The 24516-nt window shown below is 38.9% G+C and overlaps 1 protein-coding gene across 3 annotated transcripts in view; it reads right to left on the reverse strand.

Moving 5' to 3' along the window:
• The window catches only part of CDC14A (cell division cycle 14A), a 122199-nt gene that overhangs the window by 37920 nt on the left and 59763 nt on the right, over positions 1–24516 (reverse strand). For all 3 annotated transcript variants that reach the window (XM_032804930.2, XM_032804931.2, XM_075067830.1), the window contains exons 6-10: positions 23532–23598; positions 20659–20721; positions 15891–15978; positions 10737–10967; positions 7462–7600 (exon numbers count right to left, since the gene is read on the reverse strand). In XM_032804930.2, coding sequence (XP_032660821.1) covers positions 7462–7600; positions 10737–10967; positions 15891–15978; positions 20659–20721; positions 23532–23598 — 588 coding nt within the window. The remainder of the gene's footprint in view (positions 1–7461; positions 7601–10736; positions 10968–15890; positions 15979–20658; positions 20722–23531; positions 23599–24516) is intronic.

Consider the following 24516-nt stretch of genomic DNA (forward strand, 5'->3'; position numbering starts at 1 on the left):
CACAGTGAAGGAACTTTACAGAGAACAGAGAAGTCCCAGCAAACTCTACATCTGAGTGTAAAGACAAAGAAGAATGGGTATAAACCCTGATATTTATTCCACTTGCTCATTAACAAAATGAAATGATACCTTACAAGGACTACGCTTGCTTTTCTATTTTTGGATCTGAAGCCTCTGGGATTTGCAAGATTTATTCCTGAGCAGGCTGGGAGTGTTCTCCTCTCTTTGGAAAACCTCATGCTCATCAATGAGCCTTCCCACAGCAGAGTTGTGGTTTGGGGGTTGAAGAAGGAGGGAGAGAGGAGAGGACATGCCAATCTGATTCAAAGCACCATGCCCTGGCAGAGCGAGGGTCAGTGTCTTGTAGATGCAGGGCATGACTCATCCTGTGAGGCTCTTGAAAAAACACCTTATAAATATAGCATCTCTTAGACTTGGCTCAATGAGTGCAGGGTTTCTTTGCTACTGTGATGGGGGCAGAGGGAGCTTGCTAAGAGGTGCTGCTGCACTGAAGGAACCAGAGGAGTAGAGCATCAATGCTCCAGTGATCCTTCAGCTCAGGAGAAGTGAGTGGGAGGAGCAAGAAGCTGAAATGAAGTGGCTACTGCATGAAAATGAATAAAAAAGTTAAAGTTATGAAAAAAAACTGAACTGCCAATTTCTTCTGCTCCCAGAGTTGAATGGCGGAGCTCAGTTGCTGAAACCTCCAGCAACAACACTGAATTCTCCAGCAACAACACTGAATTGCGTCTAAACTGTACAGGTCAGAGAGATTACCCATTAGTGATGAATGAGAACAGAAGCTGTGCAGCAGAAATTTACTTTTTCTTTACAAGATCTGGAAATCTATTATAAAGCGTGGTTGTAAGCGGAAGGACTGTTCTGCTAGCTAGGGAAGAAAATCATGCTTCAAACAATTCTGCCTCTGTTCTCTTCCCAGATCTTTATAAATAAAATGCAAAACAACAACAACAAAAAAAGCAACTAGTCTCACCACCCACGAGGGTCTTGTCTTAGCCCTTGTCTCTAGGGCTTCAAAGTCTTTACAGCCCTTCTTCACAGCCTTCCCCAGCCAGCTCCTGCTTCCCGTAGGTGTCCCCTGTCTCAAGCCTTCTGCCTGACAGGTGTACAGAGCCACCTTCCAGTACCTTTCCAGCCCCAGGTCTCTGCTTACAGGGCCCAAGGACTGTAACAAGCTTATTGAGATGCAAGCATGTGCCCTGTTACAGTGATATTCTTTACTCTCTTCATTCAAAGTATGTTACATATAAAGCAGAGGTTGGAACACACTGTTTTTAGTGCTGTCCACTAACTCTAAATTTTGAAAGCAAACTTACATATCCTAATAAAAGTGGTGGTATAGATCATTTGAAAGATCACTCCTCTCATCAATATAGTACACTGTGGCACAGAGTATGGTAAACAGTTTTCACAAAATTACTATCAAGTTGATTTTGTTGACACTTTGCTGCTCTGAAAAGCAGTGGCAAACAGAAGCAATGCATTTCCTCCCACCTACTCCATTTTCCTCAAAGAAATTAAACAGATTTTTATTTTAAACATGAAAACCATTACCGAAGACCCAAAGATGAGTGACCATCACAAAAGCATATGCAAAAGTGAACTGGAAACCTTTCATTCCTCATAACCATATATTCCTTTGTATAAGTTTAAAAGATGAATATAGCATAGCAATAAAAAGACAGTGGTCAAGATAGGCCTATATCAATACAATTTAAAATAATTTCAAACAATACGATTTTATAGGACTGTGGCAGAAAAGAACGAAAGCTTGGTTGACTGGTTTAACATGAGGAATTTGTGCTCTCCTGATAGATGCACTGAATACAGGCTTTATTACCACAGATAGTAAATATTTGCACGTTTACCAGCATGGGTGAACTAATAACCTGAGGTGACCTCTCTCTTTTGGCTCCAAATAATCGTAAATGTGGGAGCATAACACATATATCTCTCTATGAATAATCTTTTTAGCTTCAATTTAATTTTTAAAGGGAACAATAATCTATTTCTCAGATCTTCTCTATTAGCCTCCTTTTCCCATTAGAAATAAGATAATATAGCTCCTGTTAAGGGGAAAAAAAGTGTGACAACTGCGGCAATAAATCAAAAAGAGATTGGATAATCTGCATGCATTGCCTCAGAGAAAAGCTCCCACTGGGAGGTCAGATAATCAGTAAATACAGCAGGATTAGGTAGTTGAAAAAGTGTTCCTACACAGAGCGAGGAAAGTCAATATCCAGTATACTTAAAGAAAGATCTGAGATTACACAGCTGCTGATGTCAACCAAGTTAACTCAGAAGAACATGATGGGAATTTTAAAAACAAAAACAATCAATATAGGAGATGGAGCTGTAGCATAAAACACACTCTTTTGGTCAAAGAGGAATACTGCCATTGCTCCAACAACAAGTAGAACAGAAACCGGAGATCATGTTGTTCATGAAGTTTAAAATCATTTATAAGAGTGAATGAGTGAGTGTGTTACTAGCGCTCATGTTTGGAAGATAACTTTCCAGATAAGAACAATGTACACAACAATGCAGAATTGTTTTCTTCTGCCGCTTGCAGCCCAAAGTCGTAACTTCTAAGACAAGCATGAGTTGCTCCATTTATCTTTATGTGTTGTTCACTCTGTACATTAAGGATATTTAAAATATTAAAACTGTTACCTATTTCACTGTTTCACATTTTAACAAAAGCACAATCCCAAACCACCTTCTACATTTTCCCAGGTGTCAAAAGCCTCAACTGTATCCAGGTAGTAAAACCTTGAGCTCTGTTCTAACAACTTCTACAATTAAGTTTTGTGTTACCAATACAAAAACCTACAGCACAAAAACCTGAAAAAATGTAGAGAAAGATTTAAAAATATTAACTGTATTTGTTGTGTTACTCATTTTTATAATTCCATTTTAAAACTTCCCTGGGTTTTACAGGAAAATTTGCAATTTGCCATACTGGAGTGCTGCTGAACACAAAGTCATGTCATAGCATGTAGGTCCAATTGAGTGAATACTAATACTCTGAGTAACAGGCTAATTTGAGACTATGTTGTATTTACATTTGTTGAAATAAATGTTAGTTTAGCACAATTTGTGAAAACACATACAAAGACCCAGGGAGACGGCCCTTGCCCAGAGGGAGCTGCTGAATACAGGCTAGACTGTTGCTCCCTTTGAGGTGGAGGGAACGAGGGGAGCACCTTTGGCCCTAACTAAATCAAGGCATGAGTGAGATGTACAGAGTGGAGGAGGCAGATTGAGTGGCTGGTCCATGCCAGCAAGTAGTGAATTCAGCGCTTTCAGTAATTTCTCCAGACAACCCTCTGTTCTATTGCCAGGAGAAAGCTGACAGTCACGAGCATCAGCCTAGATTGGCACCTCCACAGGCATTGGTACTAAACTTAAGGTAAAAAATAATAAAGTAATATATTTCTTTTTGTCAGGTCAAAATCTCAATCTGCCACAGCTCCAGGCTTTATTTGAACCTGAATACATCAAAGATGCTTTGGGCATTGCTAAGCAACACTACACCCAAGCATTTTTTAAGCACTTTGGTCATCACTGTTCTATTATCCTTTAGAAGCTTCTGAAACAAGACATGTATGTGCTTTAAGGTTTCTTATTTCCATTTTATAATCAATCTTGATGAAGTTAATTATTTCTCAAACAATACACTTACAATACTCCAGAACAATACATTTCTCAAACAATACTAAAAAGGTATGAATCCTCAATTCACAGTTTGGGCGCAGGTTTCTCTTGTGTGACCTTGGACTAGTTATTTTTTTAATCTCTGTGCATAGGTGTCAACTCCGTGGGTGCTCCGGGGCTGGAGCACTCACAGAAAATTAATAGTGGGTGGGTTCCTCCTCCCCTTCTTCCGTCCCTCTCCTCCCCGTGTCTCTCACCAATCAGCTCCTCCTCTTCACCCCCACAGCGCCTCCTGCCTACCCCGATCAACTGTCTGGCGGTGGCATGTGCGGGAGGCAGGAAGAAGTAGGGGAGGGGGAGAGCCTGGGCAATGCATGCCCCAGACGCCAGGGAGTGGAAGGGGTGGGGGTCCAGGAGCAGACGGGGCAGGACCAGCCAGCCCCTTCCAGCCGCTGGGATGCTGCTTTGCAGTGTAGCGGGCTGGCGCTGGTGGCTGCATGAGCAAGTCTGCTCAGCCTGACTGGTAAGACGGCTTTTGCTCCCTGCCTGGGCTTGGGTGCCAGGAACCGGGGACGAGTGAGCCAGAGCCCCCCTTGTACAGGGAGATTTTGGCAAACCAGTAAAGTGCCTGAAACCACTATGGCTTATTGTTAAAAGCAGCCTATTCAGCAGTCTCAGGGTTTGACTACACTTGCAGCTGTAGAACGCTTTGGGTTAAACCAGCCTTCGTAGAGCGCACTAGGGAAAGCGCTGCAGTCTGTCCACACTGACAGCTGCAAGTGCACTGGCGTGGCCAAATTTGCGGCATCTGCAGCAGCAGTGGGAGTGGTGGATTATGGGCAGTTATCCCAGTGTTCAAGTGGCTGCAATGTGCTTTTCAAATGAGGGGGTTGGGGTGGAGTGTTGTTTGTATGTGGGGGGAGAGAGAGTGTGTCAGCATGCTATCTTGTAAGTTCAGATCCCTCTAGGCCCCCTGCCTCTCACTCACTCATTCAGCAAACGTTTGCTTTACCCTGTTGCAGATCAGCAGCTGCTGTCTGAAACAGAGCTCTGAAAAGGCACCTCTGCATTCCTCACCTGATTTCACAACAAAGAGGAGAAGCCACTTGACTTAAGGGGATTATGGGACATTTCTGGAGGTCAATCAGTGCGTTGTAATGTAACTCCTCGTTCACATGGGCCCTAGGGCGTCTCAGCCAATACGCAACAGCTGTTATCCCTCTCGTGGAGGTGTAGTACCAGGAGCGCTCTAGCCAGGGAGTCAGAGCGCTCTATGAGCCTTGCCAGTGTGGACAAGGAGTAAGGTAGAACACTCTGGGAGGCTTTATTGTGGTATAAAGTGCCAGTGTAGCCAAGCCCTCAGCTTGACCAAAGCAGGAGGGGAGGGGTTTGGATGCCACAGAACGGGCAGCTTGACCCCATGTCCTTCCTGATAAGAACTGTGTTGAAGTTGCTGATGGATGCATTTTAAAAGAGCAGGATGTGCCCCAGGAATGTCTATTAGGATCTCAAGGCTGCAAACTCTGGAAAAACCCACACCTGGTTAATCAATAATCAGAAGAAACCTCTTGCTTGACCATTGAAACTGCTTACTTAACAAGTTTTCTTTAAGGGACATGTCATTCTATTACTAATGTATAAATAAGGGGGAAAAGTTTGAGATACAGTAGTTGGACGCTTTTTGGACTCTCCCTCTGGATACATCTTGTGGTCCCCACCAGCAGATAGAAGATTTGGCCACCAGAAGCCTGCCACTGTGTCACTCGAGAGCCACACTCAGCACTGGTAATTATCAAGGGTTAGGGGTGTTTTACTAATCTGTTGCGGACGTGCATAAGACTAAGTAAAGTTTAGCCTTAAGTGAAAGTGCTCGTGTTGTCCTGTTTGTGCCAGTCATTTATCAGTCGGATGGCCGTGTCTCCCCTGATTTATTTTCTGACACCACCTTGCACAGAGTAAAAATTACCAAGAGCTTTGGGTTGAAAGAACCCTGGGTAACACCCTCTCTCTGGCACGTTTCCAGCTCGCTCATCCATGGTCCCCAGCAGCCGCTGGGCTGCAGAGCAGCAACCAGGAGGGGCTGGCGTTAGAAACATTCCCTCCCACTCCCTGCCTGAGCTCCCTCCTACCAGGAATGTGCTGGAGGGCGGAGCGGGGGCAGGTGCAGAGGGAGGACAGAGTGCCCCCGCCACGGGGGCTGCCGTGGGGGGTCAACATGTGCCCGGTCACAGGAGCTCCCCCCAGTATGGGGACAAGTATCAGAAGGGTAGCCGTGTTAGTCTGGATCTGTAAAAGCAGCAAAGAATCCTGTGGCACCTTATAGACTAACAGACATTTTGGAGCATGAGCTTTCGTGGGTGAATACCCAGTTCGTCGGGGCCTCATCCTTCCTGATTGAACTAACCTCGTTATCTCTAGCTTGCTTGCATATATATACCTGCCCCTGGAAATTTCCACTACATGCATCCGATGAAGTGGGTATTCACCCATGAAAGCTCGTGCTCCATAACGTCTGTTAGTCTATAAGGTGCCATAGGATTCTTTGCTACTTTTACAGTACGGGGAGGCACCAGTTGTCTATGGGGCGCCCTGGGGAGAGGCGGCAGAACAAGGGCGGAGCAGGGCCTTGGGAGAAAGGCCGGGTCTGGGATGGAGCTGGGGGGTCAAGTACCCCCCGGGAAATCAGGAAATCAGCGCCTACATCTCTCTGCCTCAGCTTCCCATTTTGGAAATGGAATACCACCACCTTCCTAAATCTGTCTAGTCTATTTAGATTGTAAGCACTATCGATCAGGGACTGACTGACTCTTACTACATATTTATACAATGCCTAGCAAGACACTACATCCTCTGTTAGATTTTTCCCATAATGATGCACATTTACAGCTGCCATCTTAAAAAGCATTTTGTGTTGGATATGACCTTAAGCTGGTGTGCGTGTGCATGTGTGTCTCTCTCTCTATCTGTGTGTGTGTGTGTGTAAATAGGCAGAAGAGTCTGTGCTCACCAGACCTCACTTCCCTTCAGAGCCTGGAAAGGAACTGAAGAATCCCGAGTTGTATGTACCACACCTCTGCTGTCAGCAAATATCTGTGAAATTCAGTGACAAAGTGTCCTAGTCCAATCTCCAATGCTAACTTACATGGAGGGTGACAACATACTACTGCTATAAGTTACTTCATTAGTTCAAGTGGCAGAGGGCTGTGAGGCCGATCTAAAGATTCCAACCCTGCTGATGACCTATGTATGTGTCAATATAATGCCATGTTAAAGAATTTGTTTTTTCAGTTTGCTTTTTTAAAAAGCCTAGGATATTACATGCATAGTCATTAAAAGAACATTCAGAGTCCAAAGTCAAGCATACACAAATCAGGAAATGCCAGAATTAAAGATGCTTGTGCATATGCATGAAGATGCCATCTTTAAATACATTATCACATACTTCCCCACTCCCACATTCATCTTCCTTGGATAATCACAGGCTTAGCCTCCAACACGGACACCCCTTTCAACTGCTAGACCCCCACCCTCCCAAAATAATCAAACCCAGAATCCAGGAGAGTTTTAACTCCAATAACGGAAAAGTGCCAGAGATTCCATAGAGATGTCACAATTGCTACTTATTTTATGTGGAAGATATTCAAGCACTAAGGTGATGATGGGTGGCAACACAAAACCCTATGAGATTAGATAAATAAGATTTGGTAGATACTACAAATAGGTAAAAATAGAGATGGTTAGAAGCAGTAGACCCCCTATAGTAACAAAAGATGCTATACTCACTCTTCCAAAAAGTGCTGCTGGGGTCCTATAATAGAGCCTGGCCGACATATTCTAATCCAAGCAATGACTTCAGCATGTGTGAACCTATAGTGTTTCATTATGTAACAGGCTATCAATGTTCCTGTTCTCCCTAGACCAGCTACAAGAGACAAAAGGACCAAAATAAATATTCATATACAAATACACACGTACAACACTTAAGTATTTTGAAACCAAAGTGTTCCCCCCAGGATCACAACTCTATATTGTAATTTCATCCATGCCTCTGATGTTTGATTTGTCATTTTTGCGTAATTTCTTATTGTATTTGCTAGGTTTTAGAAATAAAGCTGGCCAGATACCTAAACAAGTATCAAATTGTTAGAAGTTTGTTTTAGTATAGGTGTTTAAAAAAATCTTTATTGAAATAAATTTCAGAAAAAATAAAGTTACAATCTAAAGGGTTTTAGCGGTGAAATGATGCAAATTACGATGAAATCCACAATTCCACTTTTCTTCCATGTTTTCTTAAAGGAAGCTTTTAATTTTTATTACTGATTATGAAATACAAAAATGTATCTAACATCCTATAATAAATGTTAAAGCAAAATGTATTTCCTGATAAAGTAGAAAGGAAGTTTTAAGACTGACCACTTTACAAGCTGTGGCCCAAATCTTGCAAACACTTAAGCATGGGTGTGAAAAGATATCCACATTTAAATGTTGGTAGGATTGGGACCCAAATTAACTTTCTGGAATCAGTATATCATGTTATTAAATGAACACTCGTTCAATTTAAATTTTTTAATTTTTTTTTTTTTTGCAGTTTGGCAAAACTATAAAAAAAATAAATATTAGTATTTCAATAGTTGTTTTCACCTTAACAGATTAAAACAACGTACAAGGTGTTCTGCACAAGGGAAAATGAAGAAACAGAATCTAAGGGACACGTCCAAGTTAACAGCAAGTTAGCAACAGAATAGGGATTTGCCCAAGTCCAGTCCTGTGATCTATCCACTAGACCACACTGTCTCCCCAATAAAATATTTAGTTTACAGTATGGTTAATTACCTGCAGATGTCCATTAGCTCCTTAACTATGGTTTCTGCATTAACAGTAACTCTTGAGATGCAAACATTTTTATATTTCTATCTGATATTTTTTCTTTAACACAGAACAACCACCACTCTACATTTAATCAAGGAATACTAATCGTGCTGTCTGATATCTTAGAATGCTAAAAGAATTTAAGAAATGGGATGTATGGGGTCACAAGAATAAATAATGAGCAGATTCTATTTATTACAGCATTAGCTCCGTAGAATGAATTGAAGCGGAAGACAATGTTACATTAGAGACAGACATTCAGTTTGTGTTGGGAAGGCAGTTTATAAATAGACTATTCAAACTGTAACAACATTTGTCTGAAAAAGAAAACACTCTCTCATCTATACAAATGTTTATTAAATCACATTTGTTACTGAAGGTTTCAGCAGAAAAGCTATGTGAAAAAATTAAGGCTATGGAAACATCTGCAACAGCAAACTTTCAGATTAAATGATTTTATTAACAGCTCCGGTAACAAGTGATTTCTAACATGGAAGCTGTAGAAACATCCCTGGCAAAACAAGAGAGCAATACAGCTACCTTGCAGTATATTAAATATGAATTAACCCTGAATTTGTGTCTTCTAGATTTAGTAGAGCCCAAGGAAGGAACAAAGGGCAAGTAGTTGATCTTCAGACAGTATGGTACTGAACGGACAACTAGTTCAACAATATAAATGTATAACACTGAATTCAGAGCATTTAGTCATATAGTTGTAACATAACTGTTGAAGTGTATCATGTCCCTCTAGTTGTTAATCCACATAAAGGATAACAATCTCCTATCATCATCATCAATTTAAATTATGACTTTAATTCAAGCCATACAGCTCTGTGTTATTCTTGTCAAAAGCCTGCTGACAACTTCTGGTAGAGGATTGTTACACACCTGGACTTAGTTTTTTCTAAACATTTTGCAGAAAATTTAGTCCTCATAGAAATGACAAATGAATACACTGTTCTGAGTCAGGCATAGTACAAAGAAATATTTTGCTAACCTCTCTCTCTAACTCTGTTAATGCAGTTCATTCTTGATCTTCAATGCCCCTGTTAGTCCTTACTGCATCATTTTTTTAAAAACCTACCATTAACTGCTTGATGCATCAAGATATAAACTTCATGACACCAGCATCATGAATGGGAGTTAATTTGCAACCACTTATTTTCATATGTGATGAGAGATCAAGTTCTAGTGAACTAATCCAGTGGTTCTCAAACTAGGGCCACTGCTTGTTCAGGGAAAGCCCCTGGTGGGCTGGGCTGGTTTGTTTACCTGAAGTGTCCGCAGGTTCGGCCGATCGTGGCTCTCACTGGCCGCGGTTCGCCACTCCAGGCCAATGGGGGCTGCAGGAAGCAGCACAGGCCGAGGGACATGCTGGCCGCCCTTCCTGCAGCCCCCAATGGCCTGGAGTGGCGAATCGCAGCCAGTGTGAGTCACGATTGGCCGAACCTGCGGACACGGCAGGTAAACAAAGTGGTCCGCCTCGCCAGGAGCTTTCCCTGAACAAGCGGCAGCCCTAGTTTGAGAACCACTGAACTAATCCACTGTGCAACCTATCCAGCTCTCCTCTGTCTAAAATTTTAATTGGGTACATAATCCATATTTGATTACTAAATTAAAAAAAAAAAAAAAAGATACATTAAGTCCCTTAATGCTACAGCTAACAAAAAGTGTCATGCCAGGTAGAGTATAAAGATTTTATTATGTGCTATCCAGTATTAAGTTATGGTGCAATATACTTTATGTTTTACTCTTCCTCAGGCTAAAACAGTAACCTCAAAATTGTATTTTACAATTAAAAAAAAAGTTATGTTCTTTAGATAAAATTCGCAGCAGCAATTCAGACGCATGAAGAGGACTGTATGGCTCTTAACATCTACTAGCCCATTTTCCATAAATGCTAAAGAGAGATCTTCAGCAAAATAAACAAAACAAAAACAAACAGCAGCATCATTATATGGAATAAAAAAAAAATAAACCCTGAATAGCACTGAGTGGCAAATAATGTAATGTATAGCTCTCATGCTGGAGTAGAAGAATTTAATGTGAACTCTTGGAAGAACGAAAATAACCTGCACAGGACCAAAAACTCAAGCAAAATTATTTTCAGAACTGGCAAACGCTTTTTCTTATTTTGAACTAGTTTGCAGTTCAAACTCGTAAGTACACTGTGTTAGGTGTTTACATACCTTTACAGTGTACAGCTATAGCACCTTCAGCATTCTCGCAGACGTTCAAGAACCGTCGCACTATATTGTCACTTGGTGTGCTTCCATCTATGAAGAACAGGTCATAATGCTCAAAGCCAGCATCTGTAAAACGTTTTGCCTCATAGATCTTTTTGTTTAGTCTTATGATTGATGTGACATTGTGCTTCCTGAAATAGGGAAAGTAGGCTTCAGGTGCATGAAGAGGATAACCTAAAAGAAGCAAAAAAAGGTTACACATTAGTAAATCACTGAAAACTACTTCTCTCTCTCACACACACACACACACACACACACACCCCCTCCATAAAAAAAAACTCTAAACAAATTAACACATTTTTTAATTAAAAACTTTTCACGAATTCTGTAAACAATCACATTTGACATTTTAATAAAGGTAAATATCTTTATGAAAAAATATGCCAAGATGTGTTAAAAATTAACAAAAAGCTTTAGCCTGAGGTTTATAAAGCTATTATTCTTACAAATAAAGATATTAGAAGACATTAAAGCATAATGTCTCTTAGGTATTGTACAATGTCCTGTGCGTTATAAGTTAGGTTTACAATTAATACATTAGAAACCCCTTTACACTCTAAAGCTATTCTTATAACGAAGGATTGTCTGGTTTAAAGTGAGGAATGTGTATGAATGTAGGATTCCATAATGGTGGTGATGTGTATTTGTTGTGGAGCCACAGGCCAAGAGCCTTAGAACAAGTGGACACCTTCTGCAACTCAGAAACTAAGTACAATATGTAAAGAATATGCTAGCACATAACATCACAAGACACGTTAATTTTAAATTGCTATTCTACTATTTTTTTTATTTTTCACCTTTATTTGTGTGATTAGTACACCTAGCCAAATTGAACTTACCATTGTTTATTGTTGGTTAAGAGAGGGTAACTCATGTGGTGAAAAAGCAGCTTGTGTTAAGAAAAGGTCAGATCATTTTTTTCTTGATTTGGGTTATTTACCTGAATTTCTTCCAAGCAATACTTTTTGCTGTCCCAAGAGGCGATTGGAGAAATTCTGACTAATCTTATGAAAAATTTTATTCATGACTATCTGGGCCTGTAGAGGGAGGGGGATGAAGAAAATAAACTTATAAAAACATTTAAAACGAAATACTCCTAGCAACTAAGTGAAATCCGGGTCCCATTGCAGTCAAAGCCAAAACTCCCACTGACTTCAAAAGGGACAAGATTTCACCATTTATGTAATAAGTCACCATTGCCTTACTGCTAATTTTATAGCAGTAACTTACCTTAATATTAATGTTAGGATTGTTAAGAAAAACAGTTAAATAAGTTTAAATACTGCAAATAAAAATGTATGTTACAGGCAGGGCTTTGGAGCTGTGCTCCAGCTCCAGCTCCGTGCTCCACTTCAAAGCCCTGGCTACAGGAAGCTTTTTCTTTGAGCTGGAGTCTCCATTCTGAAGTGAGTTTTGCACAGAGAAGTTGAAAATGACCTCCAGACCTCTAACCTCAAGGGAAAAAAAAATGGATCAGAAGCCAGGATTAGATGGGGCCATGATTATTGCTCCAAGAGAAAGGTGATCCCTTACACAAACTAGAAGCTTGTCTTTTTATGTTGTCTTCAGAGAAGCTTTTGCAATCCTGAGAAGGCCCTGTCTGAGAATCTTTTGAGACCATAAGTCAGAAGTAGTATGGCTCAGCTTGAGAAGAAAATTTTTCAGCTTTCCTGCAGAGGAAGGTGGGCCTGGGACAGCAAAGTTTCATAGTCTTGAGAAGACTACACCTCTGGGGCAAACCCTCTGGCGCTGGAAAATAAAAAGTTCACCAGGCCAGGAAATTCAATTGACAAAAAGATTGCTGGTTTAGAGAGGGATGGAAGTCATGGTTTCAGGGAAGTGTCCTGATGTTCCCTCATGGGGTTTACAGGGATCGACAGAGGGACGTTTTATTGAGGTCAGATGATTCCTTAAGGGCTTTTTCTAAGAACTGAAGAGTTTTGCCATATCAAAGAGTGACTGAACCGGGATGCCTCTAGAAGGGGTGCCTGTATCTAGTGTCCCAGGCACATACTTCTTTGACCTACTGTGTTGCAGAGAAGAGATCCAACAAGAAACTGGCAATGTCACAAAGCTCTGATGGAGGGTATGCATTCTGTCTTGCGTGAGACACAAAAAGACCCCACTTCTAAGTCTGAAGAAAATGACTCCAAGTCATATGATAACAGTGGAGCAGAACCCATGTGGATAGGAGATAAAATAAGCTGAGCCAGAGAATGACAGTACTGGGGATATTAATGGTGGTTTGCCCATGGATTGTACTGCCTCTTAGATACCAGAACAAAGAAGGCATCAATACCACATGCTCTTGCAGAGCTGGTGTAGGAACCATAGTCACCGTCGTCAGCCTCGATGGACCTGGAACAGGTTCCAGAGTTGACAATCCCCCCCCTTTCTAGATGAGGAATGCTCTGGGGAATGTTTCCCCTCAGTCTCTCTCCCAGAGCCTTAGCCTCTAGATGGTCTTGGTACCAATGCTCTTTCTGAACAAAGTACCAAGTCCTTGGAAGATCTGGTTCTCTTCTTTGGTACCAGAGATACAGATCGAGGTGCCAAAGATATCTCAGTAGTGTGCTCCAGACTGAAGGTGCAGCACTTGGAATACGCTCTAAATTCGAGGGCTCTGATGGAGGGCAGGGTGCCATCTTCATGAGGAGACACTTACATCTGGCTGCTCTATCTTTTTTAGAGAGGCTTAAATCCTTTACTTATCCTTGATGTGGGATTCCTCCAAACATTTTAGGCAGCTGGGGTGCAGGTTGCTGACCTGCATCAGCCTGGCACACAACTTGCAGGATTGAAACCAGAGAGTGCAAGGCATGGCTCTGGTACCAGTACTGAGAATCAAATCTGGCCCAAAAAGGACCTAAAACTGAAGCCTATCGCTAGCACTAACTACTCTATACCAAACTGACTGCTAAGAGAACAAGGAAATTATATACAAAAAGTGAGGGAAAAGCTTGCGACAGCAAAACTGGAAGTGCTCCAGCAACCATCACTGTGGTGAGAAGAAACTGAAGGGTGGTTGGCTGCAACTTCATATTCTTATACCTGCATGCAGTGGTGTGCGATGGTGGAGAGCGCTTGTGTCACCCCAGGGGATATTGCTAAGGGATAAAGTTCCCCGACAACTGCGCATGAGGTGCATACATACCTACAGTAGAATAGATATGTGCAATCACTTGAAGAGCTCACCGACTTAGCAATGAGAATACAGGTGAAATCACTCAAGCAATTACAGTCCTTCACTGCCTTGCCACAATGCCTCTGGGCATACAGAAAAGTTCTCCTATAATTAACTGGAAAAGAGTTAAAGAACGGCTCAGCTTACTCCAAGAATCATGAGATATGCTCCCATAAGTCCTGGTGACACATAGGTGGCTGCAGCACCGGCAAGGACACAGTAACTTCAGGATGGCTTTGCAGTGTGGCTGCTCACTCACTCTAAAGTATTCAGACTTCATATGATGGTCCAACCTTTTCAGTACTGTGGGCTGCATTTGTAGCTGTGTAGCACCTCCACAGGGAACGTACATAAACAAACTAGTGTCTTCCATGAGGCGTGACCTTGCATGTACAGTACAAGGACGGTCATGTTGTGCAGAGGATGCCATTTTGCTCTACAAAATGGTGTCCATGCAGCGTGACCTTGCCTGGACCATATATGTGAGGTCATGCTGTGCGGAGGATGCCAATTTTGTACAGAAAAATGGTGCAGGGCTGGATGCTTTTGGGGGCCAGGCACAATCATCCTGAGGGATGGATCCTTCCCACTGACTGCCAGTTGGGCCATCCCTTATCCTTACACTCCAGTATTTTAGTTAAATATGTGCTTTAAAGGAGCAACTTATATATCATATCTGTGAATGTGTTTTGCGCACTGCAGGTAATGATTGTAACTGAAACATTAAAAAAAGAAAGAAAAAGTTTTTTCTCAGTTCATGTACTCAATACATTTGACAGTACTTTGCGATTTCCGTTTCCCTGTATAGCTAGTCAGTTTCCATTTTAATTCGTGTGTGTGGAAAGAGACCATTAAAATTAGAAAGCGTAACTTTAAAAACCACAAATATTGGCAGGGAAACTGAGGGGGTAGGTGTAGCACAAAAAACCCAACCCACCTACCTGTAACCAATTTTTTAAAAACTAAGTAGATTTCTAGTTGACGCTTTCCCTTTAGGGCCACGTCTATACGACGCGCCGTATCAGCGCGTTACAATCGATTGCTCGGGGATCGATATTTCGTGTCTCATCTAGACACGATATATCGATCCCTGAGTGCGCTTACATCGATTCCGGAACTCCACCAAACCCAACGGAGTTCCGGAATCGACATGATGAGCCGCGCACATCGATCCCGTGCGGTGAAGACGGGTGAGTAGATCGATTTTAGATAATCGATTCAGCTACGGTATTCTCGTAGCTGAAATTGCGTATCTAAAATTGATTTTCGCGCGTCGTGTAGACCTGGCCTAAGTAGTATGAATAAAAATCCCTTCCCCTCTCAATCAGGTTTCACATCCTTGCTCTCTCTAGTGTTATAAAACCTACTAGATTCTCTATCATCTACAGAATCTTCAATAGGCAACACCTGAATTTCTAATGTAAAAACAAGCATTTTTAAACTCTTCAGGGCTTTTTATACAATATAAAGAATCTGGTCTTGCACACTTTTTTCTTCATTTCCCCTTTTGCAGTTCACCTTTAATTCTGAATAGAAGTGAGATCAGTTGTCAGTTTCAGGAAGAAAAGTAGGGGGCCACCTCAAATTTCTGAGTCACTTACTGAGTGAATTCCACAGAACTCTTCTAACTGTCACTGAATGAAATTAAGTCCTATAATGTGAAAACTCTATACAAAATTCTATCCAAACTGATAAAAAACAAACAACCCCCTCCACCAAAACATCAACTTATCAATCCATCTATTCGAATCAATGTAATTTTTTAAAAAAAACAAAAACAAAAAAACACTAACTCTTAACTACTCTCTTCACAAATACGTCAAAGATTGGAAATAAAGACTAATCATATTAAGGAACAGAGGGGTTATAAAAAATACAATGTTTTGACATATGATTGACAAGAAAAAACATACCATTTTCAATTTTGGTTTTTGGATGAGGTCCACTAAATGCTAAAAATTTTCCTGGAACAATCCAGTTGAAGTCACCATTTTCTACCCGCTATTGAACATTTTAGGAGAGAAGAAAGGAAAAACATTTTAAAATTCACACACAACTGTTTAAAATCTATTCCTGAATAATACTTCTTTTAAAAAACAACTATCCTCTCTATAGAAATCATAAGAGCAAAGCATTTCAGATGTAACGATTTGGCTCAGAAAATGGGAGAAACCAGCCATGTATGAAGCTATTTGCCAGAAATTTACATGATAGTAAAGGTAATCTTAGAAAAGCCTGAAGATCTCTTCAGAGCATATAGGCAAACCTTTCTATGCCTGACCTAAGACATTTCTGCATTATCAAAGGCTATGGAAATATGCCACATCATTAACAATGGCAAAAAAGGAATTAATAGTAAACAAATTAAGACAAATTAAGCTCTCAAAATAATAATTTCCTTTTTCCTTGTGAAAGTTATAATCCATGTACTGGCATGTCTCTGATGGGTCAGTAAACAAACCCAACTATAAATCAATTAAGAGGATATTAAAGGTTGCTAGAGGGTTTTCTTTAAAAGAAACAAGATTGAATGTTCCTCTAACACGAGAAACAGAAGTGTTCTGTTTATTTTTAAACTCAGGCTTCACAACTTATATGTTAACCTAGAATTTTTCCATTCCTCACTCAACGGGCCAAATCTGAAAGCATCTCTGAGATACATAACCCAAGACTTCCCGAATATCTAAGGCTTCTTAAAAAAATTACAGATAGATTCATTCCCAGTTTGACAATATAGTTGCTTTACACATGACATTTTTTGCAATGGCACTCTGTTTGCATGTTATATAAGATTTTTATATAATTTATGAGTAGATGATATATTCAGTAACCAGCTCACCACTCCACATAAAATCTCGCCATGTAAAAAGTTCTGATTATGTCCATCACTGTAGGTAATTTGTAAACTATTTGCCTGGCTACTCCATTACAATTGACTCCATGGTTCTCCCACAAGTAAAACTTATGCTGAAGTAAATAGGAACATAAAGACTGGTGGCCTGACTTCTTACCTGGCAAACAGCAGAAACAAACAAATTTATACCAATGTCTGTAACCTCAGTAGATTGAGCAGAATTTTATTTAAGAATGTTTTTTTACTTGATAACTCAGTGTTGTCAGCTGTATTCATGAATACTGAATTCTTTGTACTTAAAAAGGGATATCATCCATACCTCAATTTTTAACCTACCTGAACAAATAGACAGCTGACAGGTAACTGGAGATAGCTGATAAGAACCTAAAATACCATTATAAACTCAGTATTTTCTGTTTAGTTCAATGAAAAGGGAACAATCTATAAGCCTGGACCTGTGTAGGACAATGAAGGAGAACTGGTTTCTACATCCATTATTCTTGCATATCTTTCCGTTTAAAATTACTCTTAAAACAACTCCCACATCTACACTACAAGTCATCACATTTGTGACCACGCCAAAAATACATAAGTATTTATATTTTTAGCTTCACATACTGGAAGTATGTGGACGGAATAAATACACACAGCAGGTTAGTTTGTGTGCATGCTCAGAGTTTAAACTGGAGAAGTGCAAGTATAAAGGTAAGTGGCATTTGGTTATGAGAGAGTTGGGGAGAACTGGAGAAAGGAGAACACAGATACTTTTTAAATGGGCAAACCTGAAAGAATGCAAGAAGAGGAAATTGAAGAGACTCCCAGATTCTCATTTCTTTAAGTAGATCAAAATTAATCCAAGGCGGCAGTGTTCCTTTAAACAACATATTCCACATTCTCATTCTTCAAAAGTGAATCATCTCAAATGTAAACATTAACAAATAATGGAACACTCTGTACATAGATTACTAGTTTACACTATTACGTACACACACTGCTAGAGAAACTTGACTGGGCATGTACATATTCCCAAGAACCTTCTTTTTTCAATCAACCATCTTTTGTTTTTAGAACAAGCATTTTACTAGAGTATACAAAGAGTAAACAGAATAATGATTACTTGCTCAACATAAAATATAGTAACTATAACAAAAAATGCTGAGCAATGCAACAAAGGCTGCTGTCGTGGAGAAGAAAATTGGTTTATCAGTCTATACACAAAAGCACACTACTGTACTTAGAAAAACTTCTTTCAAAATTTTTTAAAATTCTGGAAACAGCTAGACGGTAGGAGGGATGGGAGAACTCAATTTGGTGAATGTTGAATGTTCAATACTGAGTTCAACGTTTGTCTGTCATTTCACTTCCTGCAAACCAAAAACTCAACTAACTTTTCAATGGACATTCTTCTTGCCCACTTCCTACTGTCTCTTTTACTTCAAGGGGATCTTAACTCGTATCACAGAATCATAGGACTGGAAGGGACTTCAAAAGATCATTTAGTCCAGTTCCCTGCATTCATGGCAGGACTAAGTATTATCTAGACCATCCCTGACAGGCGTTTGTCTAACCTGCTCTTAAAAATCTTCAAGGATGGAAATTCCACAACCTCTTTAGGCAATTTATTCCAGTGCTTATCCACCTTGACAGTTAGGAAGCTTATCCTAATGTCCAGCCTAAACCTCCCTTGCTGCAATTTAAGCCCATTGCGTCTTCTCCTATCCTCAGAGATTAAGACAAACAATTTTCCTCCCTCCTCCTCCTAACAACTTTTATGTACATGAAAACTCTTATGTCCCCTCTCAGTCTTCTCTTTTCCAGAATAATCAAAGCCATTTTTTCCAATCTTCCCTCATAGGTCATGTTTTTAGATGTTTAATCATTTTTGCTACTCTTCTCTGGTCTTTCCCCAATTTGTGCACATCTTTCCTGAAACGTGGTGCCCATAACTGGACACAATACTCAAGCTGAAGCCTAATCAGTGCAGAGCACAGTGGAAGAATTACTTCTTTGTCTTGTTTACAACACTCCTGCTAATACAGTTGACTCTTGTCGTCCACTATGGCCCCCAGATCACTTCCTGTTGTACTCCTTCCTATGCAGTCATTTCCCATTTTGTATGTGTGAAACTGATTGTTCCTTCCAAAATGGAGTACTTGGCATTTGTCCTTATTGAATTTCATCCTGTTTACTTCAGATCGTTTCTCCAGTTTGTCGAGAACATTTTGAATTATAATCTTATCCTCCAAAGCATTTGCAACCCCTCCCAGCTTGTTATTATCCATAAACTTTTAAAAAGTGTACTATCTATGCCATTATCTAAATAATTGATGAAGATATTGAACAGAACTGGTTCCAGAACTGATCCCTGCAGGACCCCTCTCATTATGCTCTTCTAGCATGACTGTGAACCACCGATAACTACTCTTTAGGAATGGTTTTCCAACCAGTTATGCACCCACCTTATAGTAGTTCCATCTAGGTTGCATTTCCCTAGTTTATGAGAACGTGATGCAAGACAGTATCCACAGGTTTACTAAAAAGTCAAGATATACCACGTATACCACCACCCCCATCCACAAGGCTTGTTACCCTGTCAAAGAAAGCTATCAGGTTGGTTTGACGTGATTTTTTCTTAAGTAACAGTCAGCATGGATTTCTCATCACCTCATTATCTTCTAGATATTTTCAAACTGATTGCTTTATTATTTGCTGCATTACCTTTCTGGGTACAGAAGTTAAGCTGACTGGTCTGTAATTCCCTGGGTTGTCCTTATTTCACTTTTTATAGATGAAGACATCTAAGTTATCTAAGTAATTTTTAGCGTGTTTTTTCCCTATTTTAGCCTCTGATCCTACGTCATTTTCACTGGCATTCACTACTTTAGATGTCCAATCATCACCAACCTTCTTGGTGAAAACCAAAACAAAGAAGTCATTAAGCACCTCTGCTATTTCCACATTTTCTGTTATTGTTCTTCCCCCACTCATTGAGTAACAGGCCTACCTTGTCCTTGGTCTTCCTCTTGCTTCTAATGTAGTTGTAGATTATGCCTCTAGCTAGTTTGATCCCATTTTGTGTCACGGTCTTTCTAATTTTCTCCTTACATACTTGTGTTATTTTTTATATTCATCCTTTGTAATTTGACCAAGTTTCCACTTTTTGTAGGACTCTTTTTTGAGTTTCAGATCATTGAAGATCTCCTGGTTAAACCACAGTGGTCTCTTGCCATACTTTCTATCTTTTCTACACAGTGGGATAGTTTACTCTTGCGCCCTTAATAATGTGTCTTTGAAAAACTGCCAACTGTCATCTTATCTCAAATAAATTAAACAGCTTTTTAATGGAGTCACAGAGACCTGTTTAAGTTAAGCACTTCTATAAATCTTTAGATTTATTTTATTTAAGCATGCTCAACTGCAGCACTACACTTAAAAAGGGACACCAATGCCTCTGTGCTAGCTACATGAATGATTTTTGAAAATACAGAGAGTTTTCTAGAAATACATACAGTAGTACATCAAAGCACTGGAAAAATTTAAGTAAGGTGGCCTTTTTAATACGCAATCTCCAGAAGAGATTTTGGTATGTATTCAATTTACTATTGAATGCACCACTGGTACATACACCACAGTTTTAACTTGTACTACTCATTCACATTGATCAGAATATCATGATAGACATACAGAAATAAAATCCCAAGTCCAACACTACAACTGATTTCTATTTATGCACGCATTCTAATTCATAGCATATGGCACTGCACATGCAAGTCTAACATACTTTGAGCGAAGCTAGAATTAAGAATTAAATATTGAGATATACAAACCTCATAGTGTTCATACTCATCCACATCAAATGTCTTAAAATCAAAAAATCCATGCTGAAAGGCCTAAAAAAAAATTTTATTTTTTTTTAAAAATAGTTTCTTACATAGGAGATTGATCATAATAGTCTATTGTCAGGTCTTTGTATTTTGTAGCATATTTGAGAATCAACAAAATAAAACTGCCTGAGTTTAAAATGTTTAAAAATCCAAAAGTTTATACTAGGAACATTGAAGCTTGCACATCTGAGCAAATCAAAAACTCGGGACTTTAAGTAACATTAAGGTACCACCTGTCACCTAAATTCTACCCCCTTATATGTAAAAGTATGGTACAGTTTGTTTGTTTTTTTAAACTTTTTACTAAGGCAAAGCTATAATAAAATATGAACATACTACTTCGTATATTACTTATTCAGGATCAGGTTAACATTCAAAGAAGCTGACTATATATTCTGGTTTGCTGGCTGGGGAGTCCTCCTCCCTTGAGGTAGCCTTTAATTACATTAACAGACACTACTTCTCAAATAATAAACTTGACGATTTTTAACTAGTTACTTATTACTTTATATAGCGTATTGTGTAAGCTGCAAAATGATTGAGAACAAGATTACCTCACTCAGCACTTTTGGGAATAAATAACTTATGGAGTCTGACATACAAAGTAGAACATGAAGTACAAGGTTATAGAAAAATGTATATTATATTGGAGAAATAGTATATGAGTATATAATTAAAGATTATAATGTTTATGCAAATGGCATATAAAGGGTATGGTAGTGTATTCAACCTGTATTTTGGTATTCCCTAACTTAAGTATGCAACTATAACATTTTCCAACTTTTTTTTTTTTTTAGTGGTATATATAGTTCCTGAAGCACTGTGCGATTCTTCCAACTTTGCATTAAGTGTTGTTTTTTTCCTTGTTGATAATACTTAAGTCTATAATATCTTGTGAATGAAGACAGACATGGCAGTGATTGTCTGTGGGGAATAAATGGTGTATAGTTCTGCAGTATGTTAGCATAAGCATTTATATCAATGAATCAGATATATCCATCATGTTCTGAAAAACGTAGGTCATATAAAGTGTGTTTTGAGATTAAGGAACGTTTAAACTAGTTTCTGCACTAGGTGAAAAATGCATTCTGTAATTCTACTATACAGAGCGTAATCTTTTAAAGGCAGAACAAAAAAGTTTCTTCCAAATAAATAAAGCAGGCCAAGAATTTTGCTTTAGAGTAAAAGAGGAGAATTCAGCTTGAAATATTTTTGGCTTTGCAGGTCAGTGAGTTAGAAATTCAGTGCTGATCCCTATAATGGAACAAAGAAAAAACGTGATCTCTATATCTTTGCTGATAAACACACGTTCATTTCCCATGCACTAGTGTTAACTTCCGACAACATCTGGTTTTAGTCATCTCCCAGAGCTTACAGTGAGATTTCCTACTGTTAGTGCTTTGTTAACTGGATGGACTTCTCCAATCAATGTGACGAGTTCAAAAAATATTCAGCTTGCCTTTTGGTTTATTTTGAAGAAACTAATTTGTTTCAACACCCTTCCAGAACAATTAAGATTGTATGTTTCTATTGGTAACTAATACAAAATCTAAGATAAATCCTGCCCTTCTCCCTGAAGCAAGTGATCCCACTGAAGTCAGCTATGAGACAGAGGAGCAGAACTTGCTCCTATCTTGTGGTATAAGGCGACTAGTTAAAGTCTCATATTTGGTGTGTGTCTTAAAACCTTACCTACCAGAGTCATGTGAATAGATGAGAACTCTCTACCCTCAGAGTTGTGAAGAAAAGCTTAAAACATGACCCAAGAGTATCCTACCAGTCCAAAAATCAGAAGATAAATAAACTCCCCAAATATATATATTTGTAATAATCTCACTTTTAGGACAATCTCCTGATTTTAGGGGACCTGACTCGTGTTTTTTGAATTTTTGGTGCGACAATCCTGTCATGTGTTTTCTAGAAAATACTTATTTCTTCAGTCCCATGCATCATCAATGTACACTGAATCCCTAGTAGAAATATTACAAAGAACACTTACCTATACATTTGACTTTTTTTTTTTTAACTAGTTTTCTTGATAAAAGTTTAACACAAAAATTATAAAGTGAAAATCCAGTTTGGAAACCATACATTGAAAATGAATAAATACTCAAGTCAAATTGCTGCATAATGGTACAACAAAAACTAAGCAAATCATTAAAATTGCATACCATTTTTCTTTTTCAACAGTTTTGGAAAGGTTGGGAAGCTATATTAAATCATAAAACTCACTGTTCCAAGAATTTTATTTAGTACAGGTCATAAAGATAATACTTGTAATAAAACTGGATTAAGCATTGTTAAATTTTCTTACCATCATTTGCAAATACTGTGTTGAAGATAGTATTTTTGAAATATCAGTTAAGATTTAATTAAAATTATTTAATCTAAGTATATTTTCTCAATAAGTAAGGACACTGACCTAAGTTATTCCTTTGTACTAATTTTTAATTTGAGCCAACGAATTGTTACAGAAACATTTCCACACAGAAGAGGTTTGGTGGACATACAAGTTCCTACACATCAGCTGATCTTCAGAAGTCTGTGAAACTCAGGTGGTAGCCAACTAGTAAATTAGTAGTTTAATACTTTCCCCTACTCTCTGCATTTAAAGGAAGCACTCATGCTTTCAAGTTTTGTGGCAGGGTATGACTCTTTCCCAGAAAATTAAAAACAAAAAGACAAACCAACCAACCAAAAAAAACCAACCAACCAACCAACCAAAAACAAACAAACAAACCATCACCAGATTTCTAGGTAATTTTTTTTTTTTAAAAAGAGTCATTGTATTTTACAGTAAGGAGACGTGATATTACCTTTTTTATTCCCTGCAAGCAATCCAGGATTGTGAGATTGTATGTGCAGTTCCCAAATGAGGCATCCCTAAAAATTTAATACAAATTAACATTAACATGTACCGGACAAAAGTCAGTCAGTCAAGAAAAGGCATAATCACAGCAGCATTATTACATCCATTTATTTCATTGTTATTCAATCCCCATGTGAAAGCTCAATCTAGTTAGCAGAAAACATCACTTACAAATATGAATATGACAAATATCTTTCCCCCACACTGAGTAACTCAATTTCTAGTAACCAATGTTTAAACTATCTTTAAAAAAATAAAAAAAAAGTCTTTCATTGCAGCAGTACTACATTTTCAGGAAGCACACAGTACTGCTTTGTGATAGATTAATTATCTTCGTTACATATGCAGCAGTGCTTAGCAGCCTCAAAAAAAAAAAAAAAAAAAAGCTTTACTGCAGCATCTGCAAGAACAGTAGCAGCCTTGACAATAAACAAATGCATAACAGAAATCAGAAACAAGTCTTAATTTCTGTTTTTAAGCAACCCAGATACCCTAAGGAAGAAGGGTGAAGATGACCCATTGGCATTTCTTCTGAAATCAATTTCACTTAAATATGTCACTGCAGATATGGTTAACAATTATCTTGATACACAATGTAGCTTTACCAATATGGCAAAAATGTAGTTTCTCTTAGTGACATGAAATTATATTCAATACCAAGCCAGATATTTAAAAAAACCAAAACCCCAAAAACAAACACAAAAAGAATATTATTCAAAAGTTACACTGAACACACTCGTAAAAATTGCCAGGCAGAAGTGAAAATATTTTTTTAAACTGTTCAAACCGTTTCATTTCATGAAACATGTACTTCATAAATGGTTTCCCATCTTAATACATTGAGACAACTTACCATTCCATAATGAACATAAACAGGAAGAAATAAAAAGCTTTTCAAAATGCAGCCATAGTTTAACAAACATTTTTCCACA

This window comes from Chelonoidis abingdonii, chromosome 7 (genome assembly GCF_003597395.2).
Source record: "Chelonoidis abingdonii isolate Lonesome George chromosome 7, CheloAbing_2.0, whole genome shotgun sequence".
Lineage (NCBI taxonomy): Eukaryota > Metazoa > Chordata > Testudines > Testudinidae > Chelonoidis > Chelonoidis abingdonii.